The following is a 23,852-nucleotide window of genomic DNA, read 5'->3' as shown; positions in this document are numbered from 1 at the left end:
TGGAAACCTTACCTTTTGCCTGTGCATTTGGGGACAATCTCTTGGCTTACAACTCATAAGGAAACGGAGAAAAAAACAAGCCAAACCCAAACAAAGGCAGCAAGGTGTGCTCTGGTACCATGCTGTGCAGAGTACATCCAGAGGGAGAACCCACAAGAAGTCCTCAGCCCTCTCTGGCAATGCCCAAGGTAGATAGGGTTCGTCTACATGGCACCCAGCTCCACTGCAGACTAGGGTGACAATGCAGGAGGCCTGTGCTCAGGCCCAGCAGTCCTCGGCTCTGCTCCAACCGATGCACAGCACTCATGCCCAGAGGAAGGGCTGTCCGGACCATGTGGAGCCGCCCTCCACCTGGGCTCTTACCACTCAGCGATGCTCCTGTGCGCTCGGATGACAGAGGTCTCGATGTCGATGGGGTGGTACCGCATGCCTCTGAGCTCCAGAGTTTCATCCAGAGACCCAACGACATACAGTGCATCATGCCGCCCTGTGAACAGTGTGTGTTTACACGTGCCCAGAGAGCCGAGGCATGCAGAGGCATGGGCCGAGGCATGGGCTCGTATCCTCTGAGTCCAACCAGGGGCTCTCAGGCACAGGGAGGGCTCAGCTCAAACATCATGAGGTCCCACACTAATGCAGAGAGGGTGATGGAGGTACTGGCAGTGCAGGCTGTTATCTCTGCAGCATGGAACCACCTCAGGAAAGTTACAGCGAGTGTGAGCGTATTATTAAAAATAACTTATCTCTGGGAACAGGACACTATCTATAGGAGCTACCAAAAGTTCTGCCTTATCTGGCCAGCTTGTGGTGGCTGCACAGAGTCCTCTGGACATTGGCCACAACCTTGAATGGGTTGTGCATGGGAAAGCCACTGGTAAAGACACAGTGGCAGAGAGGCCGGCCTGGCAGAGAGGCTTATCACCAACACCATCCCCCAACCCCTTAGCAGAGGCCAAGGTCCCAAGGATAGCGAGGGGCAGTCATGGAGGGAAAACAGTATTTTCAGAGAAAACCGCTGTCAGAATATCTTCCCCGCACACTGAACAATACCAGACCACAGCAAGGAGTGAGGTGTGCCAGCAGGTGACCAAGCTCTTGGGGAGCCCAGGTCCTCCCCGCACAGCACTCGCGTGGGACTTCACCACAACCCCTCACCTCCACTGGCATCGGTGAGCTCTGTTCGTCGAAGGAAGCCAAGGTAGCCAGTCCTTGCCCAGATGGTCTGTGTGTCTCCAAAACTCAGCCGGGCACTGAAGTGGTCGGCATGAAGCGCCTCCTCCCCGTAGACTGTGTAGTACCCGGTGGCATTGTGGGGGCTGCTTACCCAGATCTGGCGGGGCCCAGAGGACAAGAACGTGAAGTGTTACCAACCACCAAGTTCAGATGCTGTCACGAGACATCCAAGAATGGGACTGGCCAAGAGTAATGCTCCAGAAAACACCGAACGAAGTCGGGCGGGTCATATTCATTGTCTCTTATTTTATGAACTAAGTTAAATTACAGGCACAGAAAGCAAACCTAACTTTTCTCTCCTTCAATACTGTGTTTCTTCCTTTGACCCAGGAATGGCATCTGTGGGACTCTATCCTACGTGGTAAGTAGAGAGGGGCAATTCCACCTTCCTCACACCCAACTGTTGTTGGCAGTAGGAGAGGGCTGGAAGCAACCCGAATTCCACAACAGGGACAGGCTGAAGGAATGAGGGTCCCTACAGACTGGAGAGCACGTGGCTGCTCAGACTCACGGCAAGACAGAGGCCCTGAAAACAGACAGCACGTCCCAGGGTTAACGTCAGCCCCATGCGTGTGTGTGTGCGTCCACTATCCATGTGCACGTGTGTGTCCACCAGTCTGTTCACGTTTGCGTGCACCCGCGTATCTACACACGTAAGCATTTGTGTGCATCCATGCAGAGACCAAGGGACCAGAGGCCTGTGCCTGCAGGACCAAGTGTCATGGGGTCCTTCTAGACACAGAGTCCGTCCAGAACCTACAGTCAGTTCAACTGGCTCTAACACGCCCCTGCATGGCAGCATCTGAAAGAGGAGAAGGGGGTGGCCAACAGGGGCGTTTCCCTTGAGCATCTGCCATGAGGGGTGGGTCCCCATTCCCGGCTCAGACTCGCCATCTCCTGGGGGCACACCCTTGACTTACAGACCTGGGTTTGGCTGTCCAGGAAGTGGGATGGTTGAGGGGAGGATCCCTCACTCCATCCACCCTCAGGATTGGGACCCAGGACACCTTCCCATCAGGACACAGTTTAAGACCACCTGAGGGGTCACACGCTCACACCCTTGTCCCAGTCAGAAGAAGCCAGCTGAGGCGGAGTGATTTCCCACTGGGCACGGCTTGCTGGAAGCCCCCAGTCTGGCTTCACAGCAGAGCCCACAAATGATGCCTGTGCCCGCCTGGTCTGAAGACATCAATTTGACAGCACATTCCCCAAGAGGATAGGACTAGGAACGTGCGTCCTGAGCTCTCATGACAACAGATCAATCTGCACATTCGGGACATGACTGCACGTCAAGCTGCCGCCGCTGCCCGTAAATAATGAGTCGTGCCTGTCCCAAATTACAGCAAGATATACGTGCAATACATGTAGACATTTCAACCCAATGGATTCCTGTGTAGCCTCTGTGTTCTCAGGGAGACCTACATCTTCCACCTGCACCCTCAGGACAAGGGCTCTGAGCTCTCCAAACCTCCCAGTGCAGGTGGAGGCCTGGAACTCTTCCGAAGCAGAGTTCTCCATCACCAGTTCCCCGGGTCTGTGCTCCTGCCTGGGTGCCGGAGACCACGTTTTAAGTAGCAGCTGCTGGGTCCCGCACAAGGTAGCTGCTTTCCATGCTGCCACTGGTGCCTGTGCAGCTCCTCCCATCTGTCAGTGCCCTCACACCTAGGGGTTCCCCTCTGTTGGTAAGGTCAACCTAGGGATGAAGTAGTTTGCTCCACAGTACCCCAAAATCCTACATAGGAACTGGGTCTCGGAGGTACATGGGGGAAGGGCCAAATGGTTTCTGGTAGATTCCCAAAGGCAAGTGTTATTCCACAGTTTAGAATTCCCAAATCTGAAGCAAAAAGAGAAGGAAGATGAAGCTGGTGAGGCTGGAGAGCTCAAGCCCCTCCCATGGGCCCCTGCCCTCAGCTCACCTCTCCCAGGTGTGAGTCTCCCAAGGGTCCTTTGGTCTCAGTGTGTGCGATGATGACCTTCACGCCAGGGAGGATCTGGAAGGAGGAGAGCTATGTCCCTTGTTAAAGAAAACATGACTCGAGACTCTCTTGACTCAGTGACATTAAAATAACGTCCCTCGGAAGTTGGCCTGCAGGACTGACATGCTTATGTCAGGTCAGGAAGTTTTGAGGCCGCTCCAAATTTGACTTTGAATTTTGAAAAAGAGATGTCAATAGAAATAAGTTGTGAATCTTAGCAAAATGACTCCAGCTCCTAAGATGGGACCCCATCTTTGGGTGTCAGGAGGGGCAGAGGGTCACTAAGGCTACGAAGTCAATCAGCCAGGTGATGCCAGCGCACCTCGCGGGCACACATCCAGGGGTGTAGTGACCCTGCTGTGCCCAGCCCTGCAGGAGGCACATGTCTGTCCTAGTTCTCAGCCAGGAACCTGACCATGAGGAAGTTCTTCCTGCCCGTGACTCCGAGTCAGTCCAACCACTGAGCACTGGCTCTGTGTCAATTCAGGACGGCAAGAGGCCACCATCTCTTACCTGGCCTCCCAGGCCCGGTCCCAGTGTTCCCTCACTGGGCTCAGGTCGGACCACCTGACTGCACAAGACCTGGATGCTTGCTCTGTGTCCTCAGTTTCCTCACATATGAAATGGGGGCAATCGCACTCCTGGCAAGAGGAGGGGACGAGGGGCCACAGGGAGGGGTGAGCTGTGGTTAGCACCAGACCCGCCCCAGGGGGTGGGACTGTTCTGTTTCCCCAGATGCTGTTGGAGCCTCCATCTTCTCCCTGCACGTCCCAGCTGAGCCCCAAAACCAGAGCTCTTTCCAGGACACAAACCTATCAGGCCCAAGTGATTGTAACAGCAAAATAGGAAAGAATGTCCAATAAAAGGGGGTGAGCTAAACAATTACAGTGCAGCTGTACATGGCAGGGCAGGAACAGCCACTGAAAAGAGTGGCGTGGAGGCCCCACGACCCAGGGAAACCCGCTGAGTTTACACCAAGGATGATGCAGAGCTGCGGCGATGGCGATGGATCACATGTCCCTGTGCTCAGAGAAAGGAGGACGTGCAGCAACCCCGGCTCCCACAGATGTGCTGTCCACTAAGCTCACCCAACTGCACTCTCGGCTGGGCTACTTCCTAAAGTGACTGTCACAGGGGACACGGGATGGGAGCTTTTCAAGCCCCTGCACCTGCATGTGAGTTCACTCACTCACTCCTGCTCCCCACACTCAGCCCAGTCCCACCAGCCTCCCAGTAGCTCCCACGAGACCCTCACAGCAGCTGTGCCTTCTGTCCCCAGTCTCACCCCTGCTGCCCTGCGGGAGTCTGTGTGCTGGACATCACATGGCTTGGCTGGGTCCCTCTCTGGGCCCATCTCTGACTCCCCACAGGTGGCTGTGGCCATGGCAATGAACGGAGTCAGGGTGGCCAATCTCCTTCTCTTGCCTCTGGGGTTGTGAAGGCACCAGGGCCCCCGCGGCCCCCGCTGGATGTGCAGCAGCTGCCCACTCACATCAAGCCTGGCATACTCTTCATGCGGCCTTCCTGGGCTGTGTGGCTTTTCCTCCTTCCTCTGAACCTCTCCTGGTGCAGAGGATGCTGTTCTGTGCCTCTGTCTGCTGTGGCCCCTTGCAGCATCTCAGTTGTTTCCTGGGAGTCCTCAGGCCATCGCAGGACCCCCCAGATCCCCCACAGGCTCTGGGGGCCTCTTCCCTGCTGACACCCTGAACTAGGGCATGAGATTTTGCCATCTCCAATTTCGAGTCAGGGCCACTCCGCTGAACTCTAGATGTGTGGGTGGGCCGGACCCTGCCTCCATGGCCCTGGCCCCAGAGGCCTGAGGCCTGCCATCCACCCAGTGGGAGTTCTTTATTCCTGTACCTGAAGTTCTCCCTTTCTTGGCTTTGAGCTCAGGTGTGTGTTTAAAGACATAACTAAGTACTTCTATATCCCAGTCACAAAGCAGGGAAGGAGGCTTCTGCAGCAGCCAAGCCCACCCCAACCACAACTCAACCCGTGTTCATCTGAGCCACAGCCCCCAGCACCCTCCACGGGGTGATGCTTCAGACAGACGTCTCAGACACGACTCAGAATGCACACGTCTTGGTTTCCACTACCTTTCCAGACTCCATCAACGGCAGGCTGTGTGGAGAACCCCGTTCTACCAAACGTACCCTAAAAATCAAGGGAACAATTTCAGTATGTAATTTACTACACAGGTATGTCTAACAGGGCAGATCATGAGGTTGGAAATGATCACTCTGAGGGTCTGCTGACGACAGCCAGGATGTCAGCCTTTCCACAGCACACCTGCCATGAATGGCAGGGATACCCCAACCACGCTGAGGGCCCAAGTGCCGCCACCCGCATGCACTCGCGACCCACCCCATGTGCTCACAGCAGCTCACTCTACATTTCTTTTAGGTCCTCCTTGAACCCAGCAGGCCCCTGGCACCCAGTAAGCTAAACCTAGTGTTTACATCAAGCTACAGTGTGGCCATACTTGAGAATCCAGGACTGGGATCTGAGCCTCAAAGCTGGGAGAGGCCCTGATACACACCTGACCACAGACCAGCAAGCACACACTGTATGCACCACCATCAGTTATCAAGATGAAAACCAAGTCAGATTCTATGACAGCATCAGGTAAGAAATGTTCTTGCCAGCAGACGGATTACTTGTCTTCTGTCTGTCCCTATCCCTCTAAAAAACCCAGTGTCACGGGGTCACTCCTATTCTTCCTGGCTGTGCGACAGATAGAGGGATGTGAACGGCAGCCCTGGGGACACGGGTGCACAGACAGACACTGAGCTCCCCTGGGAAGAGGAGGCCCACAGCTCTCCTCTTCCTCTTGGTGCAGATGGCCCAGTGTAGCCAGCTGTCCTCTCATGTGCCTATCCAGGTGCCCTGGTAGGCCTGACTTGGCCCAGCTGTCCTCTGATGCCTGGGTCCCAGGGGTGCATAGTCAGCGCGGACCTGGTCCACACCACTTTGCCGCTGGGTATGAATGGGGCCCAGGCAGGCTGGGAACATTACCTGTCATGGCGCAGTGCCCGCATGTCCACGTAGACGGTTGTGGGGTCTGGGCCAGCTGTGCCCTGGAAGGAGAGCAGCAGAGGAACTTCTGTTCAGGGGCCTCACTTTCATCTTGTTTGCACAGGCACAGCTGCATGGCAGCTCCTCCCTGGCCCCCGGGCACACCCAAGAAGGGAGCCGCTCTGCTCCCTGCAGCAAGTCTGCCTAGGGGTTCGAGGTCCCCTAGGCAGGCTGATGCTTTCCATCCAAACATCCACAGAGCTTGATAATATTGAGTGAAACAGTCAATGACTCTGAAAACACCAAATCATGCCACTTTACATTTCAGCTCTAACAACTTTCTATTCCCACTGGTCTCTTGCTGTGATGAAAACACCATTAGGATGTGAGGGGCATTTCCACCACGCTGTCAGGCAGGGCCTGGCCTCTCACCAACCAGTCTAGTTCTACCGGGGACTGCTTGTAGCCGAGCCTCACCCAGGTGAGATGGACGGCAGCCTTCACCTTTCTACTTCTTTCCTTTCTGAACCTCACAGTTAACATTAATCCCGACTAACGGACATCATGTGTCATTTTATTCAATAAGGAACATCAAATTAAATGAGTACGCTGATCAACATCACCCTTAAAGATCCCAGACAACATAAACGAGGTCTGCACTGGAATCAAACACCTCTGCACTGAATCTAAACAGAGCCCTTCCTCCCACGGCAGTACTATGAGCATTAACATTTTTTGAAAATAGTTTTCCTTTTAAATTTGGTTACAAGGGAGCTTTTGTAATATGTCAAGTAATACCCACTGTGAACAAAGTAAGATAGCAAAAGAAACATGTTTGTCTAGAATTCAGGAGAAAGTCACATGAACTCATGGGAGGGGGAAGCACAGAGGCACCAACAAGGTCAAGGTCAAGGTCAAGGTCGTACCTGCTCAGCCAGCTTTCCCAGCCTGTTGGGCTGACAGAGGCCAAGGAGGCGGCAGAGTGAGACAGGGAGGAGGAGACAGCCACAGGAAACACACACAGAAGCAGCAGCCACATGAGAAACGCAGGGAAAGAGAGAGCAAAACCCACCTCTGTATCTTAAAGCGCAAACGTGAACATCCCATTAACATCATTTCTGCAATCATATGTGGCATCCACACCCTTCCGGCGTCTAGCAAGGAGGCCCCAGGCTTGCAGACGCAGAGCCACTAACACACAGGCCGGCGGCACCCACGCTCAGCCACAGCCTACGGCAGGAAGCGAGCTCACAGAAGGCCCGATCTCTGCTGTGTGGCAGGGGTGTGAGGCTTGAGTGGTCAGGGGTCTTTCTGTGGCGAAGAGGGTGTGGGCAGAGCCGCCACCCTGCCCTGCGTGCACTGCCACTGTGAGGGGGAGGCACAAGGCCAAGCAAACACTTTGGAAACAGAGACAGGCCTGCACTCAGCCCTGCTCTGGCATGGACAGGTGCCATTTCCTTCCAGCTATTTTTGTACAATGTGGGTGAATAAGGCATTCAATATGTAGGGTTATCTAAAAAGCTATTTGGTTTTAAGATGTTTTTAGAAAGAAAGGAAATTGAGATACTAGTACAAAATCTGGGAAATAGCTGTAGCTATCTGAGGAAGCAGTAAACAGATACCTGGAGCTTTTTTTTTTTCTTTTGAGACAGGGTCTTGCTCTGTCACCCAGGCTGGAGTGCAGTGGTGAGATCTCGGCTCACTACAACCTCCTCTTCCCAGGTTCAAGCGATTCTAGTGCGTCAACCTCCCAAGTAGCCGGGACCACAGGCACACACCACCAGCCAGCTAATTTTTGTATTTTTAGTAGAGACGGGGTCTCATCGTACTGTCCAGGCTGGTCTCGAATTCCTGACCTCAGGGGATCCGCCTGCCTCGGCCTCCCAAAGTGCTGGGATTATAGGCATGAGCCACCACTCGTGGCCTGAAACGTGGTGCTTCCTTTTAATAAGACATTTCAAGGTTTCAAAAATGAATGAGTCAATATAAATTACATTTATTAATGTTTCAATTTAATATAGCTAGATATCTTAAAACAGTAAGTTCAGTCTTGCTTTAGGAACTTAGCTGTGTATTATATCTAACTTAGAGAGTCTTACAGGTAAGATACTAGTCACTGTTCAAAAACAATTTTTGTTTTTTTCCAAATAAGCCTTTGTTCAACTAGAAGAGAATATCTTTAAAAATAAAACCCTTGAAGCTAAAATGTTACGTGGAAATGAAACCTCAAAGGCTCAGAGAAGGAGACAGAGATCAGGCAGGCACAAAACTGCACATCAACAGCTGGGAAGCTTGGTCTCCACGCTGCCAACAGCCAGCTTTCGAGAACCACAGGCCCCAGCGTCTCACCTGGAGGCAGATGGCCACGTTGACCCTGCACCCGAACGTGGTGCTTACGGCGCGGGCCGGCAGGCCCAGGTCCTTGAAGAGCTTGGAGAAGGACTGGGTCAGCGCAATCCTGGGCCGCTCCTCAGCGACCACCATGCACGTGCGCACACATGACAGGTTCACCCCCTTCATCTGCGGGAGGGGAGCAGTCAGGCCACAGCCACAGCCCCGTGAGTTACCAGGGCCCCGGGCACTGTCTTGGGAAATCTCCGGGTGGGCACACAGAGGTGGAGCTGGACACCAACCTCCTCTCTGCAGGCTGTGTCCGTCCCACAGGATCCCAAGTGTGGCCGCACTAGAGGATTCCATCTGACCTGCATCCCATACCTGCCCGCCCACGCAGCCAGACCTCCACCTCGCTATCTCGCAGGGACCCTGCCCGACTCCCACACCCGCCTCTCCTTCAGGGTGTGGAGCTGCAGAGACAGGTGAGCCATGGAGGAGGGATGTGTACACAGGGCCCGTGGTGGGAAAGGTTTTTCTCTACTTCCTCAAACTGCAGGGAGGGGCCTTGGGAGTCTTGTTTTGTTTTGTTGTTTTTAAACTTCCCAGGGCTGTGGTCTACAGCACACTGGGAAGCCCGGGTCTGGGCACTCACCCTGAGGACACCCGTCTGTGCGCCCAGGCCCTTGGTGCACATCTCCATCACAGAGTAGGAGCAGAAGGTGACGCGGGCCTTGTACTGGCTGACGGCCGACAGCCACAGGGACACGTTGCTCTCCAGCTCCAGCGGGGGCACCAGCACTGATTGGTGTCCCGAGTAGACACTGCGAGAGGGAAGGCTCGTGAGGCTCCGCCCGCCCACCGGGCACTCCACTCTTCCCTTCCTCAAGGACACTTCTTTTCCAGCCACGACACGGACATGATTCTGTTCTGATGCCAAGTAGGGGAGTTTGGTGGAAAACATGCTACGGGGTGAAGGTTGGGGGATGGCAGGCACGGGATCCTGAGCTCTGCTCCAAACACTTGGAGAGTATCCAGGGACAATGCTCCAGAGGCAATCACTGCTAGAGATGGATCACTACTTTCTTCTGTTTGAAGGAATCAAACAGATTCTTCCCAAGTACTGATAATGGATAGTGTATTTAATGAAGAATGTATTTTCACTCAATTTCAGACTCAGACTCCAACCCACTTCATCCCCAAACAAATCCACTCACACACGTCTCATCGGCTTCCTGAACACTCAGAAAAGGTGCCTTAGAAGGCCAAGGTTCCTAAGAGCCACACGAGCTGCTCCAACCTGGCAGGCGGCAGGGACCCTTCACTCACCTGCACAGACACCACAGGGCAAAGCCAAGGCCGCAGTAGGGGTCGAGGCAGATGGCGATCTGCCGCGAGGGGTACAGCTCACACTGCAGCTTTATGGAGCGGCATAAGGCGCTTGTGGCCGCGTGAGACATCTCGGGAATAAAATAAAGTTCAAAAAAAAAAAAAAAGGGAAATGAAATTCAGTGATGTGCAGGAGGAGAGAGGGTGGATGGCAGCGTCTGCTGTCCACATGGCTAGACCACAGCTCCAAACTACCAAACATCATATTTATTTCCTTAAAAACGGTTGGCTCAAATCCCCATATAACCTAAATAATACCCAAGAAATGGTACACTAAAAAAAAATCTTTGAAACAAAATTTCAGGATATTGTTTTTTTTTTTTTTGAGGCAGAGTCTTGTTCTGTCGCCCCAGGCTGAAGTGCAATGGCACAATCTCGGCTCACTGCAACCTCTGCCTCCCAGGTTCAAGCAATTCTCCTGCCTCAGCCTCCTGAATATCTGGGATTACAGGCGCCCGCCACCATGCCCAGCTAATTTTTTGTATTTTTAGTAGAGACGGGGTTTCACCACGTTGGCCAGGATGGTCTCCACCTCTTGATCTCGTGATCCACCCGCCTCAGCCTCCCAAAGTGCTGGGATTACAGGCGTGAGCCACCATGCCCGGCCTGAAAAATTTTAATTGAGCTATTGGCTCCCAGCAAGGTAAGAGATTCTTCAAAGCCACCAGTTCCTGGAAGCCAGATAGTCATAAATCAGAAAGTTTAGACACGACCATAATGCATCAGAAAATGCATTACTCTCAGGCTAATCACATTTTAGGCTTCACTGGTGTTTAACACAAATCTTAAGAAGCAATATTGTTGCCTTGTGCTTTGTGGAAGGACCTGCCGGTTTAAACCTGTATCTGACATCCTTTCTGTCCACTCCTCCTGATTTCTAGGGGTTGAGGCAAACAAGATTTCAGGGGACCTACCTTCACCCCCGCTAGTATCCCAGTGGTTGACACGCTGAAGTCCAAGTATGCGAGGACATCGGGGGAGGGAGGCCTGAAAATACTCGCTACCTTCTTTTTCGGGATGTCATCTGTTAAACAGGAGACACCAACATTAGTGTTCCCGCATGTACTCTGAACGCTCTGGGCTTTCACAGGCCAGAGGCGACACACGATTTGTCCTTGGGTGTCCTGCAGAGAGTGAGCTCAGACAGCAGCGGGGCCGTGACGATGCAGGCTGTATGTGCTCAGGAAAGCGTATTTCATTCTTCATGGAAACGCTAACCGGTCCCACCAAGATCACACTGAGCCTGTGGGGATGGGGGACGAGGCAGGGCGAGGAGAGGAGGCATCACGTCACTGACCAGTAGGAAAGATTAGAGGACTGGGGACTTGCCAAAGGCCACAGAGCCTATGGCAGAGCCCAGATGAGCCCAGAGTCCCGACCACAGCAAAAATAGCCATGGACGGGCTCTGGGTTCTACGTGCTTCATCAAGTTCTTGTGGCCCCATGAGCCAGACACCACTGCCTCCCTGAGTGCAACTGGGCACAGGCTCAGCAGGGCAGGCACCGCTCCCCCTGAGGCAAGCCCATGAGGCTTTGGGGCCCTGGCCGGCTGTTTGGCTCTGAGCCTACCCTCCCCTACACCAGCTGCCCTCGCCCAGTCCCATCCAGCCCAGGCTGAGACAGGTCCATGGCAGAGGGGAGCCAGGGGGGTTTCTGACCCTCACCCTGTTGGCCCTCAGCATTTCATGAGGCATGACGGCATTCACCCATGATGGGGACAGGGATGCTGGAGTGGCGGCACGCGGTGGGAGCTGTGCCCCCAAAGCGTTTGCAGAAAGCCTCAGAGAGCTGCCAGCCCCCATGCCAGCAGGAGGCGGGTGAGAGGGGCAAGGCTGTGCTCACACCACTTGGGACTGGGTGCGGCTGCTGGGGGCTGAGTGGAGCGCAGGTTCACACATGGGACAGGGTCCCCCCCTGCTGTCAGCCAGGCTCCCGCCAGAACTGCTCTTGCCTCGTGTGTTTTTGGACGGCAGCCAGGCCACAGCACACCTACAACAAAGAAAGGAAAAGGGACTGGTACTGGGCAGTGTGAGGGCACGCACCTGTGTCTAGGATGGTGGGCCAGGTCCTGATGTCCACGGCGGCAGCAGCCTCCTTGGACCTGAGCAGCCGTGTGACAGCCTGCGTGGTGAGGACGCATGCAGACTTGCTGACCTGCATGGCGAGGGGCCAAGGGTGGGTGGGCGGGGCCTCTCGAACGGCCCAGAAAAGGGGGCAGTGGAGGGTAGCCTTGCAGCCTCCCACTCACAGACCCTGACCCGTGGGCCAGGTAGGCGCACCTCCACGATCATCTTGACGGTGGGCAGTGTGGTGCCAAGGTTCTGAGGGTGCGGGGGCCGCACGGTGACGGGCACGCAGCCACAGTACAAGCAGCCATAGAACGCGGCGATGAGGTCCACCCCTGTGGAGACAAGGACTGGCTGTGAGGAGGCCGGTCGCAAGAGGCTCCCACCAGCCTCTGTTCACTGTTCCTGCAAGAGAGGAGAGGAGGTGGTGCTGGGGAGGGCATGGGTGACTCTCAGGTTTCCAGAGGGGTAGCTGAGCTGAGGAGGTAGACACATGCAGAGAGGAGGGGCTGGGCTTAGTTTTGGAAGATGCTTCGAGAAGGGAATGTCTGGGGGCTGCTTAGGGTAGGGGGCTGCTTACAAAGAGCTGCAGGTGCACAGCCCCAGAGTGAGCCCACCTGGTGGGTAGACCAGAGCCACGTGGTCCCCAACACTCAGTCTTCCCTTCTCCATCAGAGCCGCAGCCACTCTCTCAGCCCTTTTGTGCAGCTGGACACAGGTTGCAGTGCTTGTGACGGTGCCCTAGGAAAGCGATCTTTGAGCTCATCTGTGTGCTGGTGCGTGCAGGTGGGCTGTTCGCAGATGTGCGTGCACACCGCCTGCATGCCCTGCACACGACCCCTTGTGATTAGGATCCATGATAATGACAATGTGTCAGTCCTAGGCGTGTGGCTGGTGTCTTTGGTAGAGATGGGGTTTCACCATGTTGGCCAGGCTAGTCTCCAACTCCCGACCTCAAGTGATCTGCCCACCTCAGCCTCTCAAAGTGCTGGGATTACAGGCATGAGCCACCACACATGGCCCACGACTGGTGTCTTTTCTCACCATCTGTACTCTCTCACTAGCAGTGAAGGGACAGGCACACAAGCATCTCCTGTGTGGTCCAGCTAAGAGGGAGCGATGCGGGCACTCCATTCACCCAGGGCAGAGCCAGATACACATGGCTAAAGAAGACCTTTCTGGCCTTTTCAATAAAATATTCCATACAACACCATCATAAATAAATAATAAGTGATAAGCAAACATCCCTGAACTGTACTATTTGGCAAGCCCACAGGTCACCCGCACTGAGCCTGGGCCTGTGTCATCTGCAGCTGGCTTTCTCAGAGTGTCTGTGCGTCTCCTCTAGGACTGACCGCACCAGTTCCTTCATTCACCCTGTCTCTCTGTGGAGGCGCACTGGGGCCATGTGACCAGTTCGGTGCAAACAGAAACACCTTGTAACCCTACCTCTCTGCTCAGGAAACTCATCCTCCCTGATCCCATGCCAGGCCTCACAACTTTTTTAGTCCTTCTTAAGAGGATAAAAAGCGCAATTCAGTCTAATAAATATAAAACTCCAGAGCAGACCAGTGTAACATCAAAACTCTCTGCTTCTTGCCTGGTGGCTTCTACTGACAGAAGGCAGTGGAAGAGAGAGACCAGTGGATGCACTTATGTGCTGTGCCCAGGCACAAGGGCTGGGCCGATCCTGAGAGTCCAAATCCTGGGAGCTTGCCAGTCCATATGAGTCAGGGCCCCATCAGGACAGAACCTGAGAACTGGACTGGGACTCAAAGCCCCCAGGGCCCGGGATTCCACTGCATCCTTAGGTAGGGAAACCCAGCGACCCCAGCCTTATCTGCATCCCCTCCCTGGGCAAACCTGGCCCCCACCACACTGGCTTCCTTTCCTGCCTTGAGCCACTGGGCATCATTGCTTCACAGTCCCTGCTACACAGTTCCATCCAAAGCTCCCTCCCCAGCACTCCAGGTCACATCTCTCCACTGTACTGATGTTGAGGTTCTCACCATAAGCTGATTTTACCTTGGTCAATGGTAAACCCTTGGCTGGCTTGCAGGCTTTAGAACTCAATCAATCGTTAAATAAATGTTTACTGGGCATGGTTCCAGATGTTTCCAATACACCAGAAAAACAAAGTCTCTCTCTTACGGACCTTGTTTTCTGGCAGGAAAGATTGATTTTAAACCTCCTGAGAGTAGGAGTCCTTTTAATCTTGTTACTGTGCACTGTGCACATTGTAGGCATCATTAAGTATTTTTTGAATTCGAATGAGCAGCACCAAAAGCTAGAACAGCATATTCTAAGCCACAGAGACCTACTCTTTACGACACCAAAGCTTAAGAGTTCTCACAGCTTGTATGGTGCACTGACAGGGAGTCTTGCAGGGCTTTTAAATTATTTACCTTTCTGTGTTTCCACATTTTGCATTCCTGCCCACAACCTGACTATGAAGATTACAGTTTCCCCTTCTTGACTTCCGGAATGCTCCTAGCATTGTGGAATGCACACAACAGGGACTTGGAACACATGAGAATTTCCAAATAAGCAGCAGGAGCAGGGCAGGAAGCAACATTTGTTATTTAAAAGATGTAACCAAATGCAGAAATTCTAAATGGCTAATTTTTTTACAAAATAAACATTCCCTTTTAGCTCACAAACTTAGGAATATTTACATGTATACTGTTTTTAATTTTAAAAACTTGAGCTGATGAAAATTTTCCTGCTAAACACAAAATCAATAGAAATACGACTGTGTGAAACGTGTGGAAAACAAGGGACCTACAAAGGAAAGGGCAGGCAGAGAGAATCGCACCAGACAAGGGGGCTGAGTCCACAGGCGCACTATTCTCTAAACATGAAAAGAACCAGGACACTGGCATCAGGAACTAGACAAGCAAAGGGCTCCACCGGCTCCTAGGTGTTTCCAATCCCTGTGGGCGCAACACTGCCTCACCTTGGCGTTCAGCAGCAAGAACAGTGGGTGGTCAGGAGTGGTGTGGGCACGCCACTGCAGCACGTCAGCCAGGAACAGGAACTGCACGAGGGGGCGACTTGGTCACTGGCACCTCCGGGACATGGACACCCGTCCACCCGTCCCCAGAACAGGCTTGTCACCTTCCGTGCCTGGTCACTGTCCTCCAGGTGGGCAAGCTCTCTCCCGGAAGCCTGAGCAATTCTCTTCCCAGCAACCAGGTTCCCCACAATCATGGAGGCTGGTCCAACCTCTAGAAATGGGGGCATTCTGAATCAGAAGCTGGTAACTTCTCATATATAATCACCATGTGACTTTATTTCCGTTACAATTTTTATTTTGAAAACATACTTGAATGAGGCATTTAACTTTTCTGCTGAGACACAAATACTCAGAAAGCTAGCTACAAGGTTTATGCTAAGTGACAAAGACAATCTCTCTCAAACATAAACCGCGCCATATTGAGAAGTTTACTACATGACGTATCTCTGAGGATATGATTTGGCCTCAGTCACACCAAAATTCTTAACATATTTGCTTTACTGTACTTTATGTATAAATCAGGAAATACATTTAGTGTATTTAGTGGTATGTGTTCAATAATTACCAAAAACTTTGGCATGTACTGGAAATCAACATGACCAAAGAAATGAAAAATTGCATTAAAGTTAAACCAGACTCTAAAATTAGCTTTTAAATGTATAAAATGAGGGAAGGAAAGCTGACCATTTGCTGAGAGATTTCCAAGGTCCCATCAACCCAGTGTCTGTGGCAGGTCCCAGGGCCGAGGCAGGCAGCTGGCTCCTGGGGACAGGTATGGCTTATGCCACAGCACGGCCACAGAGGCACTTTTGACTTTAAGCTCCAGTATGATCCTGGGCATCATTTCTAGTCCTAGGGAGCCATCTCCTAGCCATGCAAAGCTAAGATGCCATCCTTGAGTTTATCATTAAAATTGGTTCCTAACAGGCAGGAGGAAACCACCATGAGGTGATGTGGTTAAGTTACCCCACGCGTGGCTGGTTCCAGGAAGGCAGGAGATGGCACCATTCTGGGGTGTACACTTGCTCTGGCTCTTGACCCCAGTCCCAGAGCAAACCTCAGTTTGCACTAGAGGGTCTAGCAGGGCCGCACCCTAACCACAAACACGGCTGCTACCAATGTTAAGACTAGACAGCATCCTGTTGCTAGGTCCAACTAACCTGGTGGTTTCTGGCGAGGCTTGGGGAGGTTGGTAACACAGGTGTGAGGGCACATCAGCACGTTGCACGGGTGCAGTGTCCCTTCCAGAAAGCGCTGTTTGGTTTCAGAAATGTGAATCCCTCCGAGGGGAGCCTTGGGCAAGGTGTTGGCAGGAACCAGGGCCAGACAGTACACGCCCACCTGGTGGATGCTATCGATGGCCTGAAAGGGAAGGACCCTGTTTGGCACAGGCCCCCAGCTTGAGGCTGGGGAGATGCTGGGTGGGGGCCATGAACATCCCCGCTGCGGACCTGTTCCCCAGGCCAGGAAATGGAGTGCCCTCTGGACATTTTGTTAAATGAGGAAACAAAATGAAGAGGCGTGTGTGCGGTTTTCTACCATTTAACTCAGAAAGGAGAGACACACACACTGTATTTGTGTACACATGTCCACAAATCTAAGACCAGAGGCTGAGGGATCGGGCAATGAGGAGATGATGGGGAAAGGACACAAAGCCTCAATCAGACAGGAGGAGGAAAGTTTTTTCTTTGAGATACATGCACAGACTGGCGAATATCATAAATAATGTACATTTCAAAATCACTAGGAGGGTGCATTTCAAATGTTCTCATCAGAAAAAAAAATATTAAGGTGATGGATATATTAATTATTCCATATAGTATTCATACATTATAACATCACTTCATACCCCATAAACACAAACAGCTATAATTTGTCAGTTTGCGAAGAAAAATGCAGATAAACAAGCTGGAAGCAGGGAGGACAGGGCGGAACAAGCCAAGCACTTGGCGCTCGGAGAGGAGTGGGGGTGCCAGCTTGGGAGATTCACCCAAGCACAGGCTGTGCCGGTGCCCACCTGCAGCACACGGCTCATCCACTGGAAGCTGTCCTCCTCCGAGGCATCCGGCCGCTGCTCAGCCACCAGGACGATCCGGTCATCATGCAGCACGGTCACGGAGAACACAGCGATCCTGAGGGATGAGACACGGAAATGGCCACACGGCAAGAGGCCAGACAAGACACAGATGCTTTCTCACCCTCACAACGGAAGAGGCAGGCTGTCCGAATATTTAAAATGCAGTCTATCAAACGGGGTATCTGCTGCAAATTCATAAAGTAACTCATCATTCTAATCTCCTTGAGGATGGCTGAAATGTATCTCAAGTCACAAAAAACAGAGAGGACTTCAGGACAAAGCAAAACAGCCCCAGAGACACAAATTGTTACAAGAAAAAATTCCTTAATCTGATGTAAATTTCCTTGTGCACAAATACTTGTCTAAAGTTCTATTAATTATATTTTTTTAATCCAACAGATTGCATCTCTCTTTTACTAATCTATTCACATTTATAGAGGTTAGTATATTTAGACGTGTTTTTACTATCTTAAAAATTTCAACATGTCCTCCTTTGTTCTGTGTTGCCTTTTCCTTCTTTTAGACTTTGAGTTGATATCTCTGTCTTTTCCTTTATAAAATAAGAAGATGGTCTCCCCACCAAACCCATCATGTTAGGATATCTACACCATTCTGACTCTGGGATTTTACGGATATACCGTTTCTTGTCCTTTCCTTTGACTTGACTGGTGTGTACACACACACACACACACACACACACACACACACACACACAATTTATACAACAGACCTCACCTAGTATTGAGTTCTCCTTACTCTCATACATCTTACAGCACTTCCTGAATTTATTTCTCTTAGCATCTTGACCAAAACTGTTTTCAGTATGGACCTTTGTGTGTCAAAACTTCTGAAATTTACATGATTGAAAATATTTTTTATTACAACTGCAAAATTAAGTAACAATTTGGATAAATTGGGTGCACTGTTATCTTGTCAGTTCCACTGTGGGGAAGTCTGACACGTTTTGCTTGGCTTTTGTGCGGTCCATGGTGAGAATACAGATAAGCTCAACATGCCATGGGGCCCTCTGTGGACCATGTCCCAGTCCAGAGAACCCCAACCACCTGCTTCCTCAGACAATCCCTGCTCCACTCCATGCATTCCTTCTCCCTGAGTTTGCTATCTGGACACCAGCCCTTCTTCTCTCCCATCTCTCTTAATAGTTCCTTTAAAGTTCCTATTTTACTTCCAGAGTCGTTCCCTAATCTGACTTTCCACCTTCTCAACTTGTTCTCTAGCTGTATCCATTCTATGTATTCCATCTACTGTGTTCTTTGAACAATTACTTTGTTAGCATTTCTTGATCTTATTTCATGCTGCAAATCTTCTATTGCTCTTCTTCCAACGGCACATATGCTCTCAATTGGTTGTGGTTCCACTTCCAAGTTCCTGTATTCCTCAGCTCTTCCCTAGTTGGGACAGGGAGGCTATTCTGCCTGCAGATGCAGTCACCCAGGCCCCAGTTATTCACTGAGGCTTGCCTCGCCTCGTCAGGATCCTGCCTGGGGGACAGGGGCTTCATCTCCAGGTACCATCAGGTACAGGTGGCCCTGTGAGGGGGTGGTCTCCCTGTTCCACCTCAAAGCAGGGTTTGGGCTACTTGATGTTATCCCTAAGGACACCTACCCAACGTGTCCCCCATTTCTGCTGTGAGGGGCAGGTCACGACCCTGGCTGTGCCACCCTCCCCCTCCCCCTGCACACACACGCACACATACACGTACACACACACGTGTGTGCACACATGCATGAGCACAGCCTGCCCTTCCCGGTCCCCTGAGCAATCTCCCACCTTCTCTGTTGTCCATCCTCTGGGCTTTTTCCTCAAGACTAACCATGATGACACACCACTTTGCAGAATCCCCTTGCGATTGCTTTAAGGGCTGCTCAAAGGCAGGGTCTGGCCTGGCTCCTAGGTACCTTAGTTTGAGTAACAAAGGCACACCCTTGGCCAGGCACATTGGCTGACACCTGTAATCTCAGCACTTTGGGAGGCCAAGGAGGGAGGATTGCTTGAGCCCAGGAGTTCTAAAACAGCTTGAGCAACATAGTGAGACCCCATCTCTAAAAAAAAATTAAAAAATTAGTCAGGCGTGGGGTGCATGCCTGTGGTCCCAGCTACTCAGGAGGCTGTGGTAAGAGGATTGCTTGAAACCTGGGAGGTGGAGGCTCTAGTGAGTTACAATCATGCCCCTGCACTCCAGCCTGTGTGGGCGATAGAGCGAGACCCTGTCATTAAGAAAAGAAAAAAAAAAGGCAACCCCTTGAGAAAAATAAAATTTAAAAAGGTGGCTGGTTGAGTGGACCAGTTAGGTGAAGAGCTTCCTCCCAGACAAAGAGCTTGGGAGCAGAGGGAGCGAAATTCTCTTCCTGGCCCCGGTGCCCAGGGGCCTAGGCCCAGATGTCTATTTGCTCAAGAGAATCTCTAAGGTCCTTGCTTTACACGTGTAGAAAAGTTGATTTGATTTTTATTCCAGAGGCAATGTAGGGTGTTGTGTGTCTTGCAGAGAAAATGGCACTTTTCTGTTTTAATTCACATTCCAAGGTTATTAGGAACTGAGACCCACCTCTCCTTTGCTTTCCTCAATTCTTCCCTCTCTGATTTGTCCCCTTGAGCCTTTGCCCAAAACTGTGCATCAAAACCTTATTTTCTTGAGGAACTGAAGGAACTCTTATTTTCCTTTTACTTTAGGAGTTTTCTGATGTATAACAACTTTTACGTTTTGTGAATTCAAATTTGCTGGGCTTTCCATCTACTGCAGAAAGACTTCCCCAGCTGTAAATGGAAGGAATCTACTCCCAGCACAGGGGTCCGCAGCGCATCACCTGCCTCTGTAGACAAACTTCATGGGCTCCACGGCCAGTGCGGTGGCCACAACGTCATCTGCATTGTGTCTGCGAACTCCAGTGACCATCAGCCCGTCCAGTTTGCCCACGATGAAGACCAGGTTGTCCTGAAGGAAAGGGTGTGGGTTAGGACACCACCCACAAGAGCAGAAGCTGGATGCGCCAGGACCATGGTCAGGCCCCCCAAGAAGGGGCCAACAGCACAGGAGCCTCGAGCGCCTTGCAAACGGGTCAATGCCCCACAGACCCAACCTGCAATGCAGGCCCGGTGACAAGTCAGGCTTGGAAGAGGAGCAGGCTGTGTGGAAGGAATGGGGGCTGGTGGGGCAGCATCAGGAAGGGAAAGGATCACAAGTGGGAAACAAGTTGTGGGTAGAGTTTGTGAAGGACTGAAAACTGCTGAGCTAAGGGCGGGGTCCCAAACCCGGCACCAGTGACCTTCTGGGCTGACAATACCGTCGCAGGTGCTGTCCCGGGCTAATGCTGGGCACTGAGCGGCATCTCTGGCCTCTAGGTACTCACTAGAGGCCAGGAACACTCCCCTTCCCTGAGTTGGGACTCGCAAAAATGTCTTCAGAAGTTGCCAGAATTCCCCTGGGAGGGAAGGGGCAAAATTGCCCAGTTGAGAGAAACACTGGACCAAGAAGTTACAAATAGAAGTATTTATTTTTAAATAGTTTAGACATCCAAAATGGTAAAGAATGATATAATGAATACTCTCGAGCCTGCCATCCACACAAAAAGCAAAACATCCTCATCCACCCCAGGGACCCCTGACTCGGGCCTGTGTGCAGGACTGTGCACTGGGCTTGGAGGTGTGGACGGCCCTGCACACAGGTAGGGTGACGGGCAGGGAGGTCAGCACAACCGACCAAGGCCACATGGGAGGTCAGGAATGGCTGGGACAAGGGCGGGACTGCAGCGAGGTGTCCCTTAGCCACACCCCCTACCTTCTCTGACTGCCAGTCCTGGTACAGGAGGACATACTCACAGGCCCGATGAAGCCCAGCAGGCCCGTCCTGGTGAATGGCCTGTCAAAGACGGGTGCTCCTCCTGCGGTGACCGGAACTGCCTGCACAGAGTGGAGAGGGGCACGATCAGGTTGTGGCCCCAACCAACTGACCAAAAAGACCCAGCAGGCGGCAGGAGACTCAGCACCATGTGTACACCTGCCAGTCGGGGGAAAAAGGAGGCTGGCCCTGCATAGGCCTAGTTTCTCTGGCCTAGCTGCTCCATCTCCTGGGCAGGCCTCCTGAGGCAGGACACAAGCATCCCTTTTACCTCTGCTCTGGGTGCCTGGCCTCCCCTGACCTCACTAGACTTGTCCTGAACAACTCATATGACAACAATGCAAACACAGCAGAGGGCTGGTTTCCCTGGGGCCACGGTGAGTGCCTTCCTATCCCACGCCCTTCTCCCATGCAGGACTGTGGGAAGCACGCTGACTCCCAGCTCTCCACGGCGTGCCTGGTCCTGGCCCTGCCCTCACTCTGGGAGGACACACAAGAGTGTGCAGGCCATGTGCCAACAGCCCCGGCAGGGCCTGTGTGGAGAGAGACCATCCCCGCAGCCTCTGCAATCCCCCAGCACCCAGCACACCTGGGGCCCCATGAGTGCTCACAGAACTTAACTTCAACATGAAAGTCAGGAAAAGGGACAAACCTCAAACACATTCTTCGTGATTCCAAGCAATCCATAGTAGGCTGTGCCAGTTGCACTGGAATTGACGCATATTTCTCCCACTTCGTCAGTTTTACAAAGATAAGGGGTACCTTCTAACTTCACAACACATACATTAGCTAAAATGAGAAAAAAACTCAACATAATAAAGAACGTGTTTCAATGGATCATTCACAAAGATCTCCTTGCTGCTGTATGTGCAGTTATGGAAGCAGGATGTTATACATACAGCATCTTCTTATAAGGAGTTTTATGATATGGATGATACACATGCGACCTAGCTGTAAGTCTTCATATTTTATATGTAATATTTTTTATAATCAATGTAAGGTGACCAGAAAGTACAACACATCCTTCATGTAATAAGCCCAGGGTGACAAAATATTTCCTCTACTATGATAAATAAACCCTGTGCCTCCTCTTGCCATACTGCTCTCTCGGGTCCATGGCGGGTGCTGCCGGCCCTGGCTCCTGACCATCACCACCACACATGAGCCTGGGACACCAGATCCTCTCCAGAGCCTGACAGAACTCTGCCCATGCCTGCCCCCTTTCTAGTAACTTTATTTTAAATGCTAATCCACCAGGTGACTCCAGACTAATCTTAAGTCCAGGAGTGCCTCTAAGATGTCTTCATGGAGAAACACCTACTAAGTTCTGCCTAACCTCCAAAACGACCTTGATGCTGCTGCACACACCACAGGCTATGAGGCCCAGGGCGCTCCTTCAGCCACGTGCACATTCTTTCCAGAGCACCGATGCTTTTCCCCAAGAGAAAGGCCCTGGGTCTGGAGGGTTGCAGCGCAGACATCTACCCGTCTTGCAGCCAGCCACTCAAGACCAGGATTCTATCTGTTAAGTTCCCCAATGAACCACCCTTTACTGACACACGATCCTTCTGCCTCCTTCTTCAGTTTCTCGGCTCTTTCCGCATTTGGGGGTCAATTTGCACATATGCGCCTTTCCATGGAGCACGGATGTCTCAGGCCTCAGCGTGACTCCTCCCACAGCCCCATCACCCAGTTCTGTTTTTACTTAAGTGCACCCTACCCAACTCTCCGCGACCTGCTGCCTTCCCCTCCCGCAAGGGATCTCGTCTGCCTAGTCCCCAGCTCTGCCACAGAAAGGCCTCCAGAAATAGCCTCACACAAAAGCATGAGACGCACAAACAAATGGGCGGTGGTCCATTCAACAAAACTTGGTTACTTAGCAATCAATTAACCCATTGGGTCAGCTAGGAACTGTCCTTCCTGTACCTCTTCTTGAGTTTTTTCTAATGTATTCTCATCTTCAAAGACAGTAAAGAGAAAGAAAGAGACAACCAGGTATTTGCTGCCTTTTGCCACAAATCAGATAAAAGACTTCGCAGAGAGAATGCAGCCGTGCTTGGCTGATGTGGAAGGTGGTGCTTGTCTGTGCTTCCAGGTGGCCATCCAGGCGGCCGTCAGTGCCACACAACACTTACAAGCACACAGAGACTGAGCAAGGTCACAAAAAGCCACAAAGCACCACATACACACTTGATACCGTAGTGAACACAGATGCTACAGGCCTACACAGGGCAGATCAAAAAACTGCTGAAGACAAATCACCCATAGGATTCACCATGGGGCTCAGTGCCACAACAAGGGGCACAGCCTGGGGGCTGTGGAGGGTCATGGGAAACGGAGGTCCACCTGGGGGAGCGCTGTGTACACGCCTGGGAGAGTGCTGTGTGCACGCCTGGGGGAGGGGGTGTGCTGCGTGCATGTCTGGGGGAGCGCTGTGTACACGCCTGGGAGAGTGCTGTGTACACGCCTGGGAGAGTGCTGTGTACACGCCTGGGGAAGCGGGTGTGCTGCGTGCATGTCTGGGGGAGCGCTGTGTACACGCCTGGGAGAGTGCTGTGTACACGCCTGGGAGAGTGCTGTGTACACGCCTGGGGGAGCGCTGTGTGCACGCCTGGGGGAGGGGGTGTGCTGAGTGCATGTCTGGGGGAGCGCTGTGTACACGCCTGGGGGAGAGTGCTGTGTGCACACCTGGGGGAGGGGGTGCGCTGAGTGCATGTCTGGGGGAGCACTGTGTACACGCCTGGGGAAGCGGGTGTGCTGCGTGCACGTCTGGGGGAGTGCTGTGTACACGTCTGGGGGAGCGCTGTGTACACGCCCGGGGAAGCGGGTGTGCTGCGTGCATGTCTGGGGGAGTGCTGTGTACACGCCTGGGGGAGAGGGTGCGCTGCGTGCA

General features: G+C 52.3%; 1 protein-coding gene across 1 annotated transcript in view; it reads right to left on the bottom strand.

Moving 5' to 3' along the window:
* DIP2A (DIP2 disco-interacting protein 2 homolog A (Drosophila)) overlaps positions 1-23,852 on the bottom strand; it is a 106,971-nt gene that overhangs the window by 2,984 nt on the left and 80,135 nt on the right. The window contains exons 19-37 of the mRNA XM_011954211.1: positions 21,612-21,748; positions 20,941-21,021; positions 19,929-20,056; positions 17,044-17,158; positions 16,187-16,388; positions 15,128-15,237; positions 14,967-15,047; positions 12,628-12,751; positions 12,224-12,345; positions 11,987-12,098; positions 10,859-10,968; positions 9,885-10,015; positions 9,211-9,379; positions 8,574-8,744; positions 6,225-6,286; positions 5,306-5,363; positions 3,150-3,224; positions 1,156-1,330; positions 364-487 (exon numbers count right to left, since the gene is read on the bottom strand). Coding sequence (XP_011809601.1) covers positions 364-487; positions 1,156-1,330; positions 3,150-3,224; positions 5,306-5,363; positions 6,225-6,286; positions 8,574-8,744; positions 9,211-9,379; positions 9,885-10,015; positions 10,859-10,968; positions 11,987-12,098; positions 12,224-12,345; positions 12,628-12,751; positions 14,967-15,047; positions 15,128-15,237; positions 16,187-16,388; positions 17,044-17,158; positions 19,929-20,056; positions 20,941-21,021; positions 21,612-21,748 — 2,287 coding nt within the window. The remainder of the gene's footprint in view (positions 1-363; positions 488-1,155; positions 1,331-3,149; positions 3,225-5,305; positions 5,364-6,224; positions 6,287-8,573; positions 8,745-9,210; positions 9,380-9,884; positions 10,016-10,858; positions 10,969-11,986; positions 12,099-12,223; positions 12,346-12,627; positions 12,752-14,966; positions 15,048-15,127; positions 15,238-16,186; positions 16,389-17,043; positions 17,159-19,928; positions 20,057-20,940; positions 21,022-21,611; positions 21,749-23,852) is intronic.

Source organism: Colobus angolensis, unplaced genomic scaffold, assembly GCF_000951035.1.
Source record: "Colobus angolensis palliatus isolate OR3802 unplaced genomic scaffold, Cang.pa_1.0 Scaffold38, whole genome shotgun sequence".
NCBI lineage: Eukaryota > Metazoa > Chordata > Mammalia > Primates > Cercopithecidae > Colobus > Colobus angolensis.
Note: the sequence above shows the minus strand (reverse complement) of the source record. Positions and strands in the feature narration are given on the sequence as shown.